The sequence below is a fragment of the Telopea speciosissima genome, chromosome 5, assembly GCF_018873765.1.
Source record: "Telopea speciosissima isolate NSW1024214 ecotype Mountain lineage chromosome 5, Tspe_v1, whole genome shotgun sequence".
Taxonomy (NCBI): Eukaryota; Viridiplantae; Streptophyta; class Magnoliopsida; order Proteales; family Proteaceae; genus Telopea; species Telopea speciosissima.
The window spans coordinates 6,616,657-6,636,942 of NC_057920.1; the positions used below are offsets into that span (position 1 = coordinate 6,616,657).

At 39.6% G+C, this 20,286-nt stretch overlaps 1 protein-coding gene across 5 annotated transcripts; it reads left to right on the plus strand.

The window, feature by feature from the left end:
* The first annotated feature begins 325 nt into the window (after positions 1 to 325).
* Positions 326 to 20,035, plus strand: LOC122661474. Of its 5 annotated transcripts, none has more exons than XM_043856871.1 (4): positions 326 to 561; positions 681 to 755; positions 873 to 954; positions 19,756 to 20,035. In XM_043856871.1, exons 1-3 carry the CDS (start codon positions 397 to 399, stop codon positions 924 to 926), a joined length of 294 nt encoding a protein of 97 aa, XP_043712806.1. In that variant the 5' UTR covers positions 326 to 396; the 3' UTR covers positions 927 to 954; positions 19,756 to 20,035. The 5 variants fall into 5 exon arrangements, with proteins under 5 accessions (XP_043712806.1, XP_043712805.1, XP_043712807.1 ...); XM_043856870.1 differs by having other exon boundaries at positions 873 to 947; positions 19,753 to 20,035; XM_043856872.1 differs by having other exon boundaries at positions 873 to 947; positions 19,826 to 20,035.
* Positions 20,036 to 20,286: the final 251 nt, after the last annotated feature.

Genomic DNA, 20,286 nt, shown 5'->3' on the forward strand with positions numbered 1-20,286 from the left:
ATCCAATTCGGGCAATTATGCCAATCCGATATCAATCACTAAAACCATGATACCAATACGAATACCGATACAGATATCGATACCGATATTTAAAACCATAGACTGATTGGATAATCTGTTGGCGGTTATGGGCTTGGGGCCTGCGGTGTTGGCTGATTGGATAATCTGTTGGCGGTAAGGGGCTTTGGGCCTGCGGTGTTGGCGGATTGAATAATTGGACATTACAGTCGCGAGTCGTGAGTCGTGAGTCGTGATCGGTGGTTTACATCTGTGGGATAGTGGAAGTACCTTCTTTGAAGTTTGGAGAGGAGAGGAGAGGGGAGAAGAGAAGAGGAGAAGAAACGGACATAGGGAAAACCCCTTGAAATCAACAAAAAATTTCTGAGTTTCATTGCAATGGCGAGCAGTTGGAGAAGGACTTTTGGAAACGTGAGATCTTTTATTGGTAACTCGATGGGAGGTCTGAGAGGAGGAACCAATCTCGCTTCATGGGTTGTCGCAGGAACCTTAGCTTACTTTCTTTGGGTCAAACCTTCTCAAGATCTAAAAAGAGAACAAGAGGTCGCTTTAAATTCCCATACAATTCAATAATTTCTTTCGTTCCTGAGTGGTTGTGAATTTGGATTTTGGTATTTCGACTGTTTTGGTGGTTATTTATTTATTCATTCGTTTGGTTTCAGGAAAGGGCCGCTCTGGCTGCAGCTTCGGATCGTTATCGTTACGTCGAAAAAAGAAAACCTATTCCCGATCCTCAGGTTGTTTATTTATATTTTAACTTCTTTACACAACGGAAACTATTGTTTGGTATGTAATTTTCGGAAAAATTGATACGCCTCCTTTTGTTCTCCACTCCTACCCCAAAATTATGTCAGGAAACGGGCTTGATATATGGAAAGAAGAACACAACCAAGAAATTGGACGATTGACATAGCTAAACTTAATAATCAGTGAGTTGGTTTTTGTTGCATTATTTGTGGGATTAAAGATCAATTCTATTTACATTAGTGTTTTTGAGATCTTTTGTGTTTGTAACAGTAATAATTTGTGGTGTATGAGGTGCCACTCCTGCTGTTGAGTGTTGATAGCAAAGAACTGTGATAAAATCCTTCTTCAGATTAAGATGGTGGGGGGTGTTTCCTTGTAATAAAAAGAAATAAAAAGAATGGTTCTTGCAATTGCATGGTAGGTAATTGTTTCCATTACTATTTGTCTTCATCAATCAAAACTCACTCTCAATGTCGGTGCTTCCACACTAACAACGCTTAACTAGCTGATCATATAAAATTTTTGTTTAAAGAAAAACTATTGACACAATAGGGTACAAGCTGAATAGGCTTTTATGAGTCCTAACCTTGGAAGAACTTAAACTCAAACAATACGAAGGCAAAAAGTTTGCCTATCCAAGCTACAAATATATTAATGTAGTTCTAGATTGGTAGGAAACCAACTAGAAGCCAATAACCAGGATCTACTATGAACTAGGTAATTCTTCTAGGTCAAAATAGGTGAAAATTGTGAAATTAGGGTTAGGGTTTGATGGGAACTAGGTAGGGTTATGCTAAGTTGATGTAGGGGAGTCTTCCCGTGAAGGTCTTGTTAAGTTTTAACAAGTCTAGGCGTTTTAATCAGAATCGGCAGCAAGGTTAGGATTAGGGTTTTGGGTTTTTGAAAAGAGGAAAATATGGATTTTTAGGGTTTATGATGGTCAATTTGGGCTGCAACTTGGATCAAGTTTCCCAATGGGTGAGGGGAGAATTCGATCCAAAACTGGGGTTGTTTTGATAGCTGGTTTGGTCTGGGCAGAATTTAGGTCTTGAGAAAAGTGAAAACAAAAAGGGAAAATCTAGGGTTTGGATGTATGGAAGGTTAGAAGAAGAAGGGTAGGGGTTGGGGATGATTTAAACTTACTATAGTTGCAGAATTTCCTGGACAACTTGTTTGAATATGATTCTTGATTAAAATCCAATCTTGAACTCAAACTTGAATGTAGAGCTTCAAAAGAACCACCCGGGCTTGACATCGCAAGGTGTCAATTGGATGAAACCCCAATCTCACCAACGAACTACCCGGGTTTCCCTCCGCAAGGTGTCGATCGGATCGACCACCAATCCCACCAGCCTTGATCAAACACAAAACAAAAATCATCAATAGAGAAGAAGAGCAGCCAAAAAGCATTTCATTAATATCAAAATTCGTGTCCAATACTTTCCCCCCTTACAAACTTACATATTAGACTAAAAAATTGACTCCTACACTAAAAAAATAAAGGCCTAATCCAATCCTTAACCTATTAGGTAACTTAAACTGACTAGGAAACTGATATAGACTCAAACAAAGTCCTAATCCAACCCCACTAAACACTTAAAAGAATACTACTAAAATTATTTAAATTGAACCATTGGTTGAACCGGTTCAATTTATTAACAAAATCACGAAAATAACAAAATAAAACTAAGTGTGGAACTAAAACAACTAGTCCCGTATGCAATCTAATTACCCATATTGATGCAAATACACTACCTTGGACCGACCCAAACCCAGTTGGGTGTCCAGAAGAATATAAACCAGGTCCAGTTTGAGATTTTGGATCTCGTAGGATTTTAGGAATTTATGTTATTTGGGGAAATGATGTCTTTTAGTTTATTTTATTCTGTTTATTATAGAAGTTAGCTACTTAGGATATTTGGTTTCTCAATTGTTCTTAGTTTCCTAGTTAGAGACTTGGTCTTTATTTTTAGGAGTTTTTTATTTCTCTTTATATATGATGTAATTCCCCATCGTTGGGGACAGATTAGAAGAATGAATTGAGTTTATGGTTTGAGTAGCCTGAGTGCTGTGTGCGTGTGCACTCTTCTTCCCCACCTCTCTCTTCTTATGCGATTTTTCATCTCTCCTCTGCAACCCTGATTTTTTCCAGCTTCCTTTCTTCTCCTAGCCGACCCTCCACCAATTTGGTATCAGAGCCGAAGGATCCTTCAACTCCTTCCTTGTGATCTCTCTCTCCTTTCTGTTCAGTTTTCTTCTCCATCCCTCTCTTCTGTTACTGTTCTGCTGTACGACCATCAGCAGTGAACCCAAAAAAAAAAAAACACCCTTCAACTCTAGCGACCACACCTCCCCTTCGTCTCCACCCTCTTAGCAAAACCCAACCCACCTTCCCTTTCCCTTCTTCCGCGCTGTAATAGTGAACCAAAAAAAAAACCTGTGTATCACTATAACCCCAACCCGCAACAACCCCCCTGCCCCTTTCCCTCTGAAAATTCAATCGACCCTTCTAGGGTTCAACCCAGTGAAAATAGAGAGAGAGAGAGAGAGAGAGAGAGAGCAGAGAAGATTGAGCGAGAGTCAGAAGAAGAGAAGCAGAGAACGGGAAAAAAAATTCCATACCTGGTGCAGAAGACACCATCGCTGTGTTCCCACTCCTTGCCTGCGCTCAAGTTGAAGTCGAACTCAACTTTCATCCGCAGACACTGGTTCACACATGACCTCCATCTACTGCAGGTGATTAAAATTCAAGCTCCTGGTTGATATCGAACTCCGTTGGCTATCCACCCTCCTCTATTGTCACAATCCACGACTCCTTCGTAGTCGAGAACCATCACTGTTTTCCCTCTCTGGAGTAAATGGAGTAAAAGACTCCAAGTAGGAGAATGTAATCCCCCCTACCCACGATCTCACTTTCTCTCTTTTTCTCTTTTTCTTTTTTTAATTTCTAAACTGCCCTTCAGTTTTTATTAATTCTGTTTTATCCTCTCTTTTTTCACCCACTTCCCAGTTTGCCCTTTACCCTATACATGATACTCCATCCCCTTGTGTGTTAGCTGCACTTCCCATAATTACAATTTTGCCACTAGTGTCATAAACCTCATCTATTCACTGTTTTGCCATTAACTCTTACTTTGCATATTGTCTTATCTGTGTGGACACATCCGAATATAACCCTGGCCATTGATTCTTTTTTGTTCAAGTTTAGAGTTTGGTTGCCTAATGGAAAGCTTGCCATGTTGTTTATTGATGAACGACAAAGCAACAATTTCGTCTCACGATTTGTGGTAGAGATGTTATCCAAGAACGACCAGATCATTATTCACTTTGAGGATTTTGTATTCGTCGAATTCTCTGTTTCTTATTATTGTGATGGAGCTCATTATAAAGTGTTTGATTCTCCTCGGCATGTTATTAAATTGGGTCGTGAATGGCTAGAAGAACGAAAAGGCATCATTGATTGTGACGGAAACTTATGCACTCTACATCCTTTTCACATGCCCTAGACATTCATTCTTCATGGGTTAGTTGATGATGTTTGTTCCAAGCCAAAAGAGGCAGCACTAGTGATACAACCTCAACTAGAACAGCCAATAGTGGCAACGGACGATGAGCAGATCATGGATCAAGTAACGGCGGATTCCAGTGTAGTGAAAGCTATTCCACATCATGAGTTCGTGCTTCCCCCGATTTTCCAGCCATAGATGGAACCCCAAAGCTTCATATTTTGGATTTTCTTCAAGTTGCACATATGAAACCTATAGCTCCCTCTTGTGAGCTTTGATGTAGATACACTACCTTGGACCGACCCAAACCAGTTGGGTATCCAGACGAATATGAACCGGGTCCAGTTTGAGATTTTGGATCTCCTAGGATTTTAGGAATTTATGTTATTTAGGGAAATGATGTCTTTTAGTTTATTTTATTCTGTTTATTTTAGAAGTTATCTACTTAGGATATTTGGTTTCCCAATTGTTCTTAGTTTCCTAGTTAGAGAGTTAGTCATTATTGTTAGGAGTCTTTTATTTCTCTTTATATATGATGTAATTCCTCATCGTTGGGGACAGATTGGAATAATGAATTGAGTTTATGGTTTGAGTAGCCTGAGGGCTGTGTGCGTGTGCACTCTTCTCCCTCCCACCCCCTTCTTCTTATGCGGGTTCTCCTTTATCCCCTGCAACTCTGATTTGTCCCAGTTTCCTCTCTTCTCCTAACCGGCCCTCCATCACATATTTTAGGCCCATAAAAGTGACCTATTACATAGAAAACCCATGGGATCAAAGGCCCAACATGTATGTAACCCAACCTTAGACTTATTACTAATAAAACAAGCTTATTTCAGCGATGAATCTACATCACATATCCAAAAGGAAAATGGTTCCTACACACCCATGGTAGGAACCTATTCTCACATACCGACTATTCTTTTGCCACATGGACAGCTGATATGGCTATTATAACCATTGGATAGAGAGGTCAAGGTCTGGATTAGCCACGTGTCAAATTTAGAGCTTAATTCAATCAAACACCCTTCAGTGTATTGGCATGCGTCCTCATGCATGCTTATGGTACTCCAACCACTACTCTGCAGTGTGCATTCTCACTCATAGCCCCTGGATTGTTAAAGCTCTGTTTTTCCATGTGGCAAACTCCGACAAGGCTGAAACTTGATATGCGAGTAGGGGACCTAGTGATGTAGATCTAGCTAGAAAGAGAAGAAAAGAATTCTGCGGTTCAATCTAGTTCGGTGTGGGTCATTTTTTTTGGAACTAGATCAGGATGTGGTTCATGATTAGTACCAGTTCTTTGGTTCAACCAGATATGATTGATCCAGTTTGTATGGCCCAATTTGGAAGGGTTTACAACCTGCAGTTCTAGAGTTCCTAAATTTGAGGAACCTGATGCATAATTGAAGACCTACCAGTGTAGGAAGTCCAAGAAGTTTCAGTCTTAGTGTGGCTCAGTCTATTTTTAAGGCTTGGGTCCATTTTTTTTCTTGTTTAAGTTATTCTTTTCTGTTTTAAGTGTTTTTTACAGCCAGTCCTGGTTGAACCAGTGGTTCAATTGGTTTAGTTTGGTTCAGTTTGTTAGATATTTTGTTCATCGTCTTTAGGTGTTCTAAGTTGGGTCCACCTCCTCTTAAAGGTCATTTAGACTTTAAAGAGGATTTGGCCAGGTTGTAGGAGTCGGCTAGGGGTTTCCTAATCCAACTCCAACTCTATTTTGTGGACTTTAATAAATAAGAAGCATGGGAGGTCATTCACTCACAATTTTGTTTCTGAAAAGCTGTTGTTTTATGCTCCTTCACGTGGAGAGTTCTTCCTTTGTGTGAATTAAGGTGTGATGGGTGAGAATACAGTCAACACCTTGCGGTGGGAAGCCCAGGTGCTTTGTTCTTGTTCTTATCTTCATTAAGGTACTGTCTGCCATTTTATTTCCTGCAATTCTGTCCGGATTTGGTTCTTGTGGTACAGCAATACTATCCTCACTAGGATTGTTAATTTAAGGGTCATATGAGGTGCTGATTTCAATTCTGTTTTCAGAAACCTCCAATTGAAAGATTGCACTCTTGTATATTTTGTTTGTTGCTCATTCTGTTGAGTATTTGACCCAGTCCTACTTTGATTAGGATTTTTCTTAAAAGACTTTAAACCTGATTTCGACATTGGGTGTTTTCTATTACGTTGAGCCTGAAATTAATACCATGCGTTGGTTTTCTGTTGGGTTTATCAACTCTGTAGTCTGTTCTTTAATCTAAATTCTAGTTTGACAGTTTTATCCCTATCCTAGTGAACAGCTCAAAACTAAACTCAAAAATATTGAAGAGTTATATTGCCAAAATCAGAAATCAAGTACAAGATAGCAAGGGTCAGAGAGGACCGCTTAACTCAAGGGTCAAAGACTCAAAGAGGATCACTTAACTCTGGGGTCGCTTAAGGACCCACTCAACCACAAGAGGACCTCAAACTCAAATGGGGACTCACTCAACCCAAGAGTGGGACTACTCATCACAAGAGGTTGCATTGGATTCAAACTCTTCTTCTCTCCTTTGTACTTCACAGTTCACAATACAAATATATATAGGAGAAGGGAGAACTAGCTGTTGGAATAGAGCCATTGGAAATTAGTGACTAGTTACATTATTGCTTCATCACCTAGTGTCACTAGGAATCCCCTATATCTTCGGATTCAACCATTGGATCAAACTGAGATTTTCAACAAGTTTCCTACCCCCTTATAAGGTGAACACGACTGGGCTTTCAGCCTAACCTGACTTGTTGATTTCATTCTATATATTTTCTCCTAATTCTGGAATTTTATGTCTCTGTTTTGATTCTGTTTCTAGTACTGGTTTAACCTTTAAATCAAAGCTACATTAAGTGGTGTCAAAGCTATGGCAAATAACAATTCAAGAACTCCAGACCCACCTCTTGATTCTTATAGTAGGATCATTGAGATTACAACAGGTAACCTCAGATAAAAAAAAGCATGAATGATCGAATGATAGCATTGGACAACCGAATTAATGCCCCTATACAAGGCAGTTTTGCACCTCTTGAAGGTGAGGCTAGGCATTCAACACAATCCACAATAACAACCATAATCCAAGGTTCATGGATGGAGGGCCACAAAGGGTTTACACTAGGGTTGCAATAGGGTCGGGTTGGGCCGGGCTTTTTAAAACCCTAGCCCAACCCTGAGTCCCCTTAGCTGGGCCTAAGCCCGCCTTGACCCTGACTCAGGGCCTAAATACCTTGACCCTAACCCTGACCCTGACGGGCCAAGCCCAGCCCAAGCCCGCCCTGATTGGCCCTGGCCCTGCAATAATTAAATTAAAATAACAAATTCTAGAGAAGACGTGAGAGAGGAAACTTGAACCCATGACCTTTTGATAGCAATTGGTTTTTTCACAATACAAACTGCCAAGTGCACTAAGCACTTATTTATATTAGTAGTAGCTTCTATTTTTTAATAAATAAAGAAATTTCTTCAGTGCCAAAATCAGGGTAAAAAATCAGGGTCAAAATCAGGGTCGGGCTGAGCCCGAGGTCTCAACCCTGACCCAACCCGACCCTGACTCAGGGCTAGGAATTTCTGGCCCTAACCCGCCCTCAGGGCCAGAAATCTTAGCCCAGGCCCTGTTCGGGCTCAGGGCGGGCCAGGGCGGGTTCGGGCCGACAGGGCCAAACTTGCAGCCCTAGTTTACACACCCCAAAGACCACATGTGAGCATATTTTAATGGTGGTAATGGTGCAACACGACGTTGCTTTGATGTCACACAGTAGAACCATCTCTAATTGAAGGAATATAGTGGGAAACATGATTCATAGATACTTAATGATTGGCTGGCAAGCTTGGATGATTACTTTGACTGGTTTGAACTCTCTGAGATAAGGAAGATGGAGTTGGCTCAAACTAAATTGATCGTTGCAGTGCGTGAATGGTGGAGGACTTATGAAATGAAGCTTCAGAGTCGTGGTAGAGCACCCAAAATATGGGAGGAAATGAAAGAAGAGCTGAAGGAGAGATATCTTCCATAGACATTCAGAGCTCGACTGCAAGATCAATTAAACTCTCTTATTTAAAGGAATTCATCAGTAGCTGAATACATGGAAAAATTTGATTCTCTATCTACTACTCGTACAAGCATTAAAGAAGATTATATTCAGTAATTATCTTGGTTTAGATTGGGATTGAAGCCGGATATCAACTAGGCAATTGGCGTTATAATTGTTTACGGCCTACTAGATTGCTTTGAGAAGGCTATGCATGCAGAAGAACTACTGATATGCTCTCTGAGAAGATATGGGTTTTAAGCTGGGGAGAACCAGAGAAATTTTCCAGAACCTAGACTCACAAATATGGGTCCTACATGTGCCACAAGCCCACAACCCCTACATGTTTTGACAATAAAGGGAAGGCAACTATGACTAGCAACAACAAGACAGTTATCACTGTTAGGAATTTGGGCATTTTGCAAAAGGTTGTCTACTTCGTCAGAAAGTTAATGCAATTGCTACGAATAGATTTTATATCCTGATGTGCTGATTGCAATTCTGTTTTTAGAAACCTTCAATCGATATTGCGCTCTTCCATATTCTGTTTTCAATAGCTGATTCTGTTGAGTACTTGACCCAGTCCCACTTTGAGTAGGATTGTTCTTAAAGACTTGAAACCTGATTTCGATATAGGGTGTCTTATTCTGTTGAGCCTGAAATTAATACCCTGCGTTGGTTTTCTGTTGGGTTTATTAACTCTGTAATCTGTTCTTTAATCTGAATTCTAGTTTAACAGTTTTACCCCTATCCTAGTGTAACTAGGAATCCCTTACCCTCTATAAGGAGAACTTGACCAGGCTTTCAGCCTGATCTGACTTGTTGATATCATTCTATATATTTCCTCCCAATTCTTTGGAATTTTTTGTCTCTGTTTCGGGTCTGTTTTTAGTACTGGTTTAACCTTTAAATCAAAATTACAATAGAACCTTATAAGCATAAATCGTGGATCAGTTTCAAGATTTTACTTCTTACTTTATTATTGCTTAGCCCAATCCGATATGCCATGTGGCAGTTGTTGGCATTTAAATTGAGCTTGTGGGAGAGGGTTCCTGTCATGAGTGTGTAGGAAATGGGCTCTCTATACCAATGATGGGATAGGAGGGAAAAAGAATTTCAGAATGGTGGCTCTATTCATGGAATGCAAAACATTGCTTTGCATTTTTGCTGAAGGGAAGAGTTATACAAGTCTTCACCTCCTACCACAAACCCCACCCCCCCTCCCCCAATTACAAGTTAATTCTCAAAATGAAAACAGAAAAGAGTGATACGTGTGTGCTATTTTATTCATTATTTTTGTACCCATGTTGGGCCTTAATACTTAATTCGACTGATGGAAAATTACAATTCAAATCCCTAGTTATAGTAGTATGTATTTGATTGTCAAGATTTTACTCCCTTTTCTGATTCAATTTACTTATGTAGGATTCAATTCATATTGTAGTCTTGAGAATCAATTAGGAAGCATTTATACTAGTAGGGTTATACATTGATTCAATGGGTTTTGTCTGTACTGGTGTGTTTATCAATTGATTGGATGAAAACCTTTAGGAGCTGAATATTGGTGGCTTAAATTATCTTGTGGTCTTACCTGTATGAAAATGGGTTGATGATAACTCCTAGAAGCGTTTATTGGAAATGATTTTCTATTTCTACAAAAAGTACTTATGAAGGGGATAATGTTAGAGTTATATAATAAGGGTAGTTTGGGTAATAGTCTAGTATCTTATTTTTCTTGTGTTGTATTTTTCTTGTTTTACCTTTTATCTCCTTAGGGAAGTGGTTGTAATTACTATTTCATATTAGTGAATCAAATAGGGGAGAGGAAACAACTCTCTCAATTATTCGGTTGCAATCTCTTTCTCTCTTCTTCTCTTCTCTCCTTCTCTCCTTACTTCCTATCTTCTCCTCTTATCTCCTGGATTAATCTTACACCATTTCCAACTTGGTATCAAAGCACTCTCTGATTCTGGTTTGAGAGTCGTTCTACAAGCTCACCGTCTTCTCTCCCTCTCTTTGGAACCCTAGGTTACAAAGGGGGGGGGGTTCCAAGGAAGGGGCTGCTATATGAAAACTTTTAAGGGATCATACCATATGTCTTGATGAAGACTATGGAAGCACCAACATGGGTATTTAGGTGAAGATTTGACTATTTGAATCTCAAATCAACAAAGGAATGTTCAGACTGGGTTACCGCCAGCTCCTGAGTTTATAGCTTGTCTCTTCTTCATCCTACATTTGTTTAAGCTCAATCTTGGTTCATTGAAGTTGCCCTAGGCTCCTCTTTCAAGCCCCAAAAGCCTGGTTGCAAAAGAAGACATCCCAATACCTGCAACTCACGTTTATGCTGCTGCTGCAGTACTGCCTGCTCCTCCCTTCTTTTTTCGATTCTCCCTTATTCCACCATATTTTGCAGTGGGGGCAGGCTTGTTAGAATCTCCCAGAGGCACCCTTTAAAGTCCTTAGGGACTCGGTTGGTGATGTGGAATGGTTGTAGAACATAGCTTACTTCTTTACAGCTTCACAGGTACCGCCAGCTTCTAGTTTACTTCTCTGTTTCATCTTTACAGCCTTGTGGTGTGTTGAATAGTTGCTGTTGGTTGAAGGAGTACCTTATTTGAGTGTTATTGATTATTATGGAATGAAGCTAAGGTGAACATGGTGCATTTGATTCAGCTATTTTCAAGAAACTGTTGTTTGTTTCTTTTTGGGTTGAGTGTGATCTCCCCATTTGTTTTTGTATTTGGGTTGAGTGTGATCTCCCCATTTGACTGCTTGGTGTTAATGAGGAAAGTGGTTTGAGCCCCTCCAATTGTGGTGTTGAATTTCTTTGAGCTGTTTGCCTTGTTTGGCTGCTGGACTGTGTTCCTTTTTGGGTTGAGAATATACTCCCCATTTGACTTTGGGTATTACTCCCACCTTGTAAGTGTGTTCTTTGGAAAAGTTAATGGACAGAGGTCGTTTAGAGAAGTCTTCCGTGATAAGAACTGTCTCTGTTTGGGTAGAGTGTGTACTCCCCATTGGATTTGAGTATCATTTCCTTTTTTTGTGTATTCCTACATTATGTCAGCTCTTGGAGGAAGAGGCCAGGATCCACCCAAAGGAAATGACAGAGATAGGTTCCACTGTGACCATTGTGGGAAGTCTGGACACTCGAGAGAGAGATTTTGGATACTTTATGGTTGTCCCCCTGGTATGCACGACAGCAGGAGAGGGGGAGCCAAAGCATGCTCCTTGATGACTGAAGTTGCACCTATGGGATCTCCATATGGACTTCAGATAGATACCACATCCCTCACTCAGGATGATATTGCAGCATTTCGCAGGGTTTTGTCATATTTGGATAACCCTACTTTTACACTTGCAGTGCCAAATTCTTCGGCTTTCACTTTACAAGCCTCTACATTTGGTCCTTCCACAACCTCTACGTGGGTCATTGACTCTGGAGCCACTGACTATATGACCGGCATATCTCAGTGTTATGACTCCTACTCTAACTGTTCCGGTAGGGAAAAGGTTAGAGTTGCTAATGGTTCCCTTTCCTCTATTTCTGGTAAAGGCAGTGTTCGTGTCACTTTTTCTATCTCCCTTGACTCTGTTCTTCATGTTCCTCAGTTTCATACTAACCTCTTATCTGTGAGCAACCTAACCAAATCCTTGAATTGTTCTGTTCCTTTTTTTTCCATCTCATTGTGTTTGTCAGTATTTGGTGACAAGAGGGTAATTGACAGAGGACGTGAAGAAAAGGGACTCTACCTTCTTGATCAAGGAACATCCCCTCTATCTACTGCTCAGTCCTACGCATATGGGCGTAATGACAACAGTACTATTGACTCCGTGATGTTGTGGCATCAACGTTTGGGCCACCCTTCTTTTGGTGTTATGAGGACAAAATTGCCCCACTTGTTTTCTTCCATTCCTTCTTCCCATTTATTTCAGTGTGAACCTTATTTGTTTGCCAAACATTTTCCTTCTCTTTATCCTTATCAGGGTAATAGATCTATTGTTCCTTTCCATATTGTACACTCTGATGTTTGGCCGTTTGGGGGCCTTCCCCCACTACTTCTTTGTTTGGCTATCATTATTTTGTTTCCTTTGCTTATGACTATTCCCGGTCAACTTGGACCTTTTTGATGAAACAAAAAAGTGAGGTTTATGATGCCTTGAAAAATTTTATTAGCTCATTTATTCCCAGTTTCGTACTTGCATTCAAATTGTTCGTTCTGATAAAGGGGGGGATTATATGTATGGGGGGTTTCAATAGTTTTTTATTCATCATGGCATTATCCATCAAGTTGCTTGTGTTGACACCCCTCAACAGAATGGGGTGGTTGAAAGGAATAATCGCCATTTGTTGGAAGTCACTAAGAGTCTCCTATTTGACATGCATGTTCCTAAGACTTTTTGGTCTGAAGCTCTTCTTACCGCTGCCTTTTTAATCAATCGCATGCCCACAAAACTTCTTGGGTCCAAATCCCCTTTAGACTTGTTGTCTCCTTAAACTTCTGCTTTCTCTCTTCCTCCCAAGGTGTTTGGGTGTGTCTGCTATGTCCATGTCATTAAATGTGCTCGGACTAAGCTTGACCCCAAGACACTCAAATTTATTGTCCTTGGATATTCCTCCTTTACCACGGAGTATAAGTGCTATCATCCCTCTTCCCGAATGCGACTTCTCTCCAAAGATGTTACCTTCTTTGAATCTATACCTTTTTTCACTCCTTTTCAACATCCCCTTCAGGGGGAGAATAATGGAAATGAAGAGGCTGTTTCTATCTCTTTCCTCCCACCGTTGCCTACTTCATTTTTGTTTGATATTGGGAAACACAAAGAAAGGGCTGTTGTTGATACTGATACTCATTCAGGTGTTGATGCTAGCAATGAAAATGAGGTTGTTATGGACAAAAGAGGTGTTGCTGCTAGCAATGAAAATGAGGTTGTTGTGTACAAAAGAGGTGAATGCTTGAAGGGAAAGGGAAAGAAGACCTGTCATGAGTCCTCTTTGGATCCATATCCTGAGATGCATCCTCCCCAGCCAGGTAACATTCCTTCTCTTCCTTCTGATTTATACCTTTCTATTGCTGGTAGAAACGGAAAGAGAGTTTGCACTAATCCTGTAGCCCAGTTTGTTTCCTATGATGCTCTCTCTCCTACAAGTGTTGCCGTCACTGATGCCCTCTCTTCTATTTCCATTCCAAAAAATGTCACTGAGGCCATGTCTGACCCAAAGTGGAAACAAGCCATGTCTGAGGAAATGATGGCCCTTGAGAAGAACTGTACTTAGAAACTGGTTGATCTTCCCAAGGGGAGGGTTCCAGTAGGTAGTAGATCGGTCTACACAGTCAAGTACCAATTAGATGGTACAGTTGAGAGATACAAGGTCTGGTTGCTGGCTAAAGGCTACAGTTAGGTGTATTGGATTGATTATCAGAAGACATTTGGTCCTGTGGCGAAGCACAACTCAATAAGAGTTCTTTTATCTTTGGCGGCTAATAAAGATTGGCCATTGTATCAGTTAGATGTGAAGAACGCTTTCCTCCATGGTGATCTAGAAGAGGAAGTGTACATGCAGACTTCACTTGACTTCAAGTGTCCCTCAACTGAAGGGAAAGTGTGCCTGCTCAAGAAGGCACTATATGATCTCAAGCAGTCCCCAAAGGGTTGGTTTGAGAGGTTTAGACAAGTCATTTTGAAGAATGGGTATTCCCAGAGCCAAGCTGACCACACTTTATTTACCTGGCGAGGTAATGGTACCATCACAACCCTTATTGTCTATGTTGATGATATTGTAGTGACTGGAGATGACAGGGCTGAGATAGCTAGGCTGAAGACCTACTTGGCTCAACAGTTTGAGATTAAAGATTTGGGTCCCTTAAAGTACTTCTTGGGGATTGAAGTGTTAAGGTCTAAGAAGGGGATAAATATGTCAAAGTAAGTTTGTCCTAGACTTGTTGAAAGAGACAAGGATGTTGGGTTGCAAACCAGCAAACTCACTTATTGATCATAATCATTAGCTAGGAGAAGACTGTGGACCTTACCTTGTTGATGAAGGGAAATACCTGAGGCTTGTAGGGAAGTTGATTTATCTGTCTTTGACTCGCCCAGATATCACCTATGCAGTTGGGGTCATGAGTTAGTTTATGCATGCCCCCAAGAGTGGGATCTTGGATGTTGTTTACAGGATCCTCAGATACTTGAAGTCCTCTCCAAGAAAAGGTCTCCTATATGCCAAGTACAACCATTTGAGAATTGAAGGCTACATTGATGCTGATTGGGCTAGTTCAGTTTCTGACAGACAATCTACATCTGGCTATTGTACTTTTGTGGGTGGTAATATGGTCACATGGAGGAGTGAAAAGCAACCAGTTGTGGCTCGGTCAAGTGAAGAGGCAGAATTCAGAGCTATGGCTCATGGAGTTTGTGAACTCCTATGGTTGAGACAGCTGGTCCAAGAGTTGGGATTTGATACTGAGGCAGTTATGAAACTCTATTGTGATAACAAAGCTGCCATTTGCATAACACACAACCCTGTGCAACATGACAGAACAAAGCACATTGAAGTGGACCGACATTTCATCAAGGAGAAAGATTGACTCTGGCTACATTTGTACTCCTTTTGTTAAGACAGGCGATCAAATAGCTTACATCTTTACCAAGGGGCTCATCCCTCATTAGTTTAGTACCCTATTATGCAAGCTGAGAATGTATGACATTTATTCTCTAGCTTGAGGGGGAGTGGTAGAGTTATGTATTAAGGGTAGTTTGGGTACTAGTCTAGTATCTTATTTTTCTTGTTTTACCTTTTACCTCCTTAGGGAGGTGGTTGTAATTACTATTTCATATTAGTGAATCAAATAGGGGAGAGGAAACAACTCTCTCAATTATTCGGTTGCCATCTCTTTCTCTCTTCTTCTCTTCTCTCCTCTCCTTACTTCCTATCTTCTCCTCTTATCTCTTCAATTAATCTTACACCATTTCCAACGGATAGAGGATGGTAAGATCTCTTATAAATGGGAAACATTTGCACCACTGACATTAGGAATTTAGGAATATACATCCATTGATTGCTCATACATGCAAGAAACAATGAATAAACCCGATACAAAGTCTCACCTGGAATCAAGAGCTTGATTATCGTCAAAATTTTTATTTCTCAATGTCTAAAAATGATCTTTTTTTTTCTTCTTATTTTGGGTATTTAAAAGAAGAGGTTTTATATCCTTGTACTATGTAGGAACTGGTAGAAGAAGGTTGCTTGAGAAGCTGAGTTGACCCTTAAATTTCTTCTATCAAGACATCAACAAATAAATCCAAAGGACCAAACACCATTAAGATTGACAATATCAAGAACTGAAGACTAATCCTGGACCCAGACGAGACGCCAAACCCAAATTGTAAAAATGCCTATACATGGCAAGCTATATGGGTTTGTGGTTTAGTGAGGCATCATAGATTAATGAATAAGGCTTTTCTAGGAAATGCTTGTGGTGATTTGAGCAATACCATGTCAAGCTTGGAGGAAGTTGGTTCAATGGGAAGAATTGCCAATGTAGGAAAAATGTTGCTGTAAATGGCCTTGGTTGAAGTGATGAAGAAAGTCATGACAGCTTTCGAGTCAATAGTAGATATAGCTTGGTCAGTGCATGCTAGAAACCGAATCAACTATGGGATTAGTATGTGGGAGGGTAATCGGATAATGCTTGGGGACTTCAATAATTTCATTTATTTGAGGGGGTTGTTGGTAACAGGATCAAATTTTTTGGCAGGATTTTCAAGTGTGGAAAATCTGTCAGAATTTTGCATCTCTCCACGGCCTTGGGTTGGGGCATCAGTCTGGAGTTGCTATGAGCACCATGGGCACATTATTTTTGCCTCCAAGTTCTTGTAGGCATGTTAAATTGTTAATGACTGAAAAGTAGAATCAGTGAGGTCTTGGACAAAGTTGGACAACTTCAAGATAGTTCCAAAAACTGGGGATAGGCAAGTGTGGAGACTGCATTTAGGTCCTCCGTGGTGGTGGGTGGGGGAATAATCTGCTGCTATTTCATTCCTGGTCAGAGCTGGTATTTTCAACCAACTTTGTGTGGATTCTGTGTAGCCAAACCAAGTTTTCCTTCTTGTTATGGATTGCCTACTTAGTGGCATAAATGTTTAGTGTTCAACTTATGCTTCTTATATAAGTATATTTGTGTGTTAATGGATCACCATCCTAACTCATTGCACTGTCACCAAGAAAGCATAGCCAAGTTTTAAAGTACCGGTATCAGGTATCATATAGGAAAGGTGATTTTAAGAGACGTATCGGAGAGACGCAAGATAACGGTAAAATATGTATTGAAATGATTAGGATACATGTGAAATGCAGTTTTGAAGCATAAAATACTATAAATAAAAAAACGCTGACCAGCAACGCTCTCTCACATGTGGCAGTGAAATGACCACCCCATCCCTCCCCTTGGATGCCCGTGTGTGCGTTTCCATTGGCCCCCATGCTGGTGCAGGGACCTTGCAGCTTGGCAGAAAACCCCTTCCCTATGTAAAATATATTATGTATAAAGAGAACAAAGTATGACAAGACAAGTGCATTCAATTGATTACATATAAAAGATGAGATTTCTTATATGTAATAATACCAAAAAAGAAAGAGTAATATGGTGACCTCTCCTGACCTTTCTGATAATTACACGAGCCTCCCCTACATTTCTAACATTTATTCAAACCTCCCCTACTTTACAAACTTCATTGCACTTGGCCCCAATCCTTTAGTTTACAAACTTCAACTTCAGAAATGCAGGGGAGGTTCATGTAATTGTCAGAAAGATCAGGGGAGGTCAGTGTAATTTACTCAAAAAGAAAATGTCATTTTCAGTTTGCGGAAGATTTACGATTTAGATGCACACATCATTGCAAAAAGAAAACCTAGTTTGATGTAATTGTTCAGGACGTTTTTCACTAATCTAATGATCCATTGCAAAAAACAACATTAAATCAATATTTGAGCAAGAAATTCAGAGTTTAGGTAGAAAACTGTTCCTGTGCAAATCTGGGTTCGATCCTTGATTGCAGGTTGTTTATTCACCAAATGATGATGAAATCAACAGTATTAGAGTCATTTTAGCAGAACAAAATTGATTAGACTGCCTTGTAGGAGTTCTTGGTATGTATTTTGCAGTCATTGATTGTAATATATAGTTTATTAGAGATGTACCAAGCATATCGATTAGTATCAACCATATTGGGTCATGTATCGACCCAATACAGCCGATGTTTTTTTAGGTATCGTAGTGGTGCCTTATCGTATCATTACCTTAAAGATACGATACTATTGGCACACGGTGCGGTATAAGGCCGGTGGGCGGGCTTAGAAGGCTTCTCCAAATCCCACTTATGAAGCTGAAGCACCCGGTTTACTAATCAAACAAATGAGCCACAGACTCCAACCCAAACGCTGTTTCAAAAGCATCCGAATTAGCATCAGTAGATGCAGAAAGAGATCCTATCCCCTATGGTCTTTGCTATCGCTTTAAACTTCCCTATAGACATTCTTGGCTTCCCTCTGGGCTAGTTATGTTACTTCTTTCACCCTATGACTATCATGATTCATGAATGTTTAGATGAACCATAAAATTACCTAGTGTGGTACAATCCTTCTGAATGCTTTTCCTTCCATGTTATCCTTGTCTGTTGGAAGAAGCAAAATGGGCTTTATCCATTAGGATAAGTATGGTTATTTTGAAAGTAGTGGACATGGTGAAGAATCTTCTTTGATGGTCCTCAGCTACATTTTTTAGAGCTCAATGGAGTACCATCTGTGATGATCATCTTTTGTGTAGCGGGGTTCCTGCAGTTGTATTCTTTTTTGTTTTTGGGGTTCTGTCCCCTTCTCTTTCCTTTCAGTGACCTTTTTTGCAGTGTACAAGATTTACGAACCTGATACTTTATAACAATTTTTGGTAAAGACAATGGTACTTCTTGTCTTCTATTCCCATTAATCCTGGAGTTTTCAGTGCAGAGAGCAGTCATCTTGGAAACATCAGAAAAGAAACTTTGTGATGACAATTTTGCACCAAATCCTCAGACCACCCATGTTAAGTGCTCCCTTATACTATTAATGTTAATTTTTGACAATTGTATGCTCTACTAGTAAAACCCCTGGTTGATTTCTATATGCCCATGTAAACACGATTCTAAAAATTCTTCGAGCTGTTTGAGTTCCCAGGTGTACCTATTTCTTCTTTCTTTATATTTTTGTTTGTTTTTTCTCCCGTCAGTTTAACTCGACATAGAGAAGATTCATTATTCTTTTCATTAACTGGTCTTTGTTACTTTTATTTTATTGCTCCATAGCTTTTGGATTTTTTTAAGGGAACGAATGGACAATAGAAATCTTATCGCTCGATTTGTACTTCACTGGGCTGTGAGAATATTCAAATTTGTGATCTTTGTCGAGTTAATGTTTTTTGGCTTCTATATTTGGTCCTGCAAATTCATTTAATGATAGTGTAACTTAGTAGAACTTTTTAAGAGGCGTATTGTATCAAAGAGATGCAAGGTACGTTAAAGATACAATATGGAAATGGTCAAGAAACGTATGGAAATGCTGAGGATAAATGCAAAATACAGTTTTAATACACTACAAATAAATATGGAAAATATATTATGTATAAGAAAGTATAAAGGATGAGGTTTCTTACATGTATGAATACCAATTTTTTTTAGGTATCGTATCGGTACCTTAAAGATGCGATAAGTATCGGTGGATACGGAAGGATACTTAAAACCATGTATTTAGTTAAGAAATTCATGTTTATCATGTTATTCTTAGGTAAGGGTTTCCTCCACCTCCTCTATTTTAAATATTTTGCTGAACAGTCTTGGATGATTGCCATTCCAAATGAATTTCTAAGGATCAGAGAAACTGGAATACTGTACTTAAGTCAGACAATGACCATCGCTATAGTATCTTTTGCCAACTTTATGCCAAGTTTATTGTCAGCATTGCGTTTACCCCCCTTCCCAGGATTTAAAAATAGGAAATTATCAAATTCGAGACTCAGTGAGTGCAAGCCAAACAAATGATTTTATGTTTTCAATGGAACTCTTCTTTGTTTGTTGCCCAACCCACTGAACACTGCATGGCATATCAGATAGGGTATTGTATCACGGTTAGATGCATTAAGGATGGTAACACAGTTTTACATATTTTTCTCATAAGATAATATTTCTTTTTGTTACTGTTTTAAGTCTCAAATCATAGTTATCTCCACCATAATTCCTTGGGAGCTCTTACAACCAGGTTTTGTTCCCCTTATTTCTTTTGGTGGAAGCAATGAATAATTTAGAATTTGGGGTGTTTTTATGCACACTGCTTTATGACTTCATTCTCTATATCGCGATGCTAATTATGTTATATTGTGTTTACTGATGATTCCAGCTGTCTCTTAAGTTGGTGACTGAAGGGAATTTACTTCTAAGCTGTTCAATTAATAGGTTCATTTTGATATCAGCTTCAGTGAGACGGAGAAAGCATCGGTGCTGCATTTCATGTCTTACCTCACCCATCACAAGCAAAATGTAGCTCTAGATCTTGAGTTTCATACTCCCAATATGTCACCATGGCTTAATTTCTGGGCATTGACAATAAAAAATGCTTTACTGTTTGTATGACACAACTTGTCGGTCACTGGCTACTACCTGTAGCCAGTTATAATTGTGTAGCTCATTTTTTTGTTTTTACATGATAAGGCACACCACAGGCTGTGTGCTTGTATGAGTTAGTTCAATAAACACCCTCTTAAAATATTTTGAAATCTTTGTATGAGTTAGTTCAATAAACAGCACTTAAAATATTTTAAAATCTTATCTTTTCAGTCATCTTATGCAAGAGAATGTAATATTTAGTACAAATGGCATTACAGTGGAGAAGTAGTAGAATGGAGCAAATTCTTTCAAAAAATATATTGTAGTG

What these genes read in the sequence shown, in the direction of transcription:
- LOC122661474 (XM_043856871.1), top strand. Translation starts at nt 397, where the DNA reads ATGGCGAGCAGTTGGAGAAGGACTTTTGGAAACGTGAGATCTTTTATT. An exon ending in ATCTAAAAAGAGAACAAGAG is followed by an intron (nt 562 to 680) that starts GTCGCTTTAAAT and finishes GTTTGGTTTCAG; the next exon opens with GAAAGGGCCGCTCTGGCTGC. An exon ending in AACCTATTCCCGATCCTCAG is followed by an intron (nt 756 to 872) that starts GTTGTTTATTTA and finishes AAATTATGTCAG; the next exon opens with GAAACGGGCTTGATATATGG.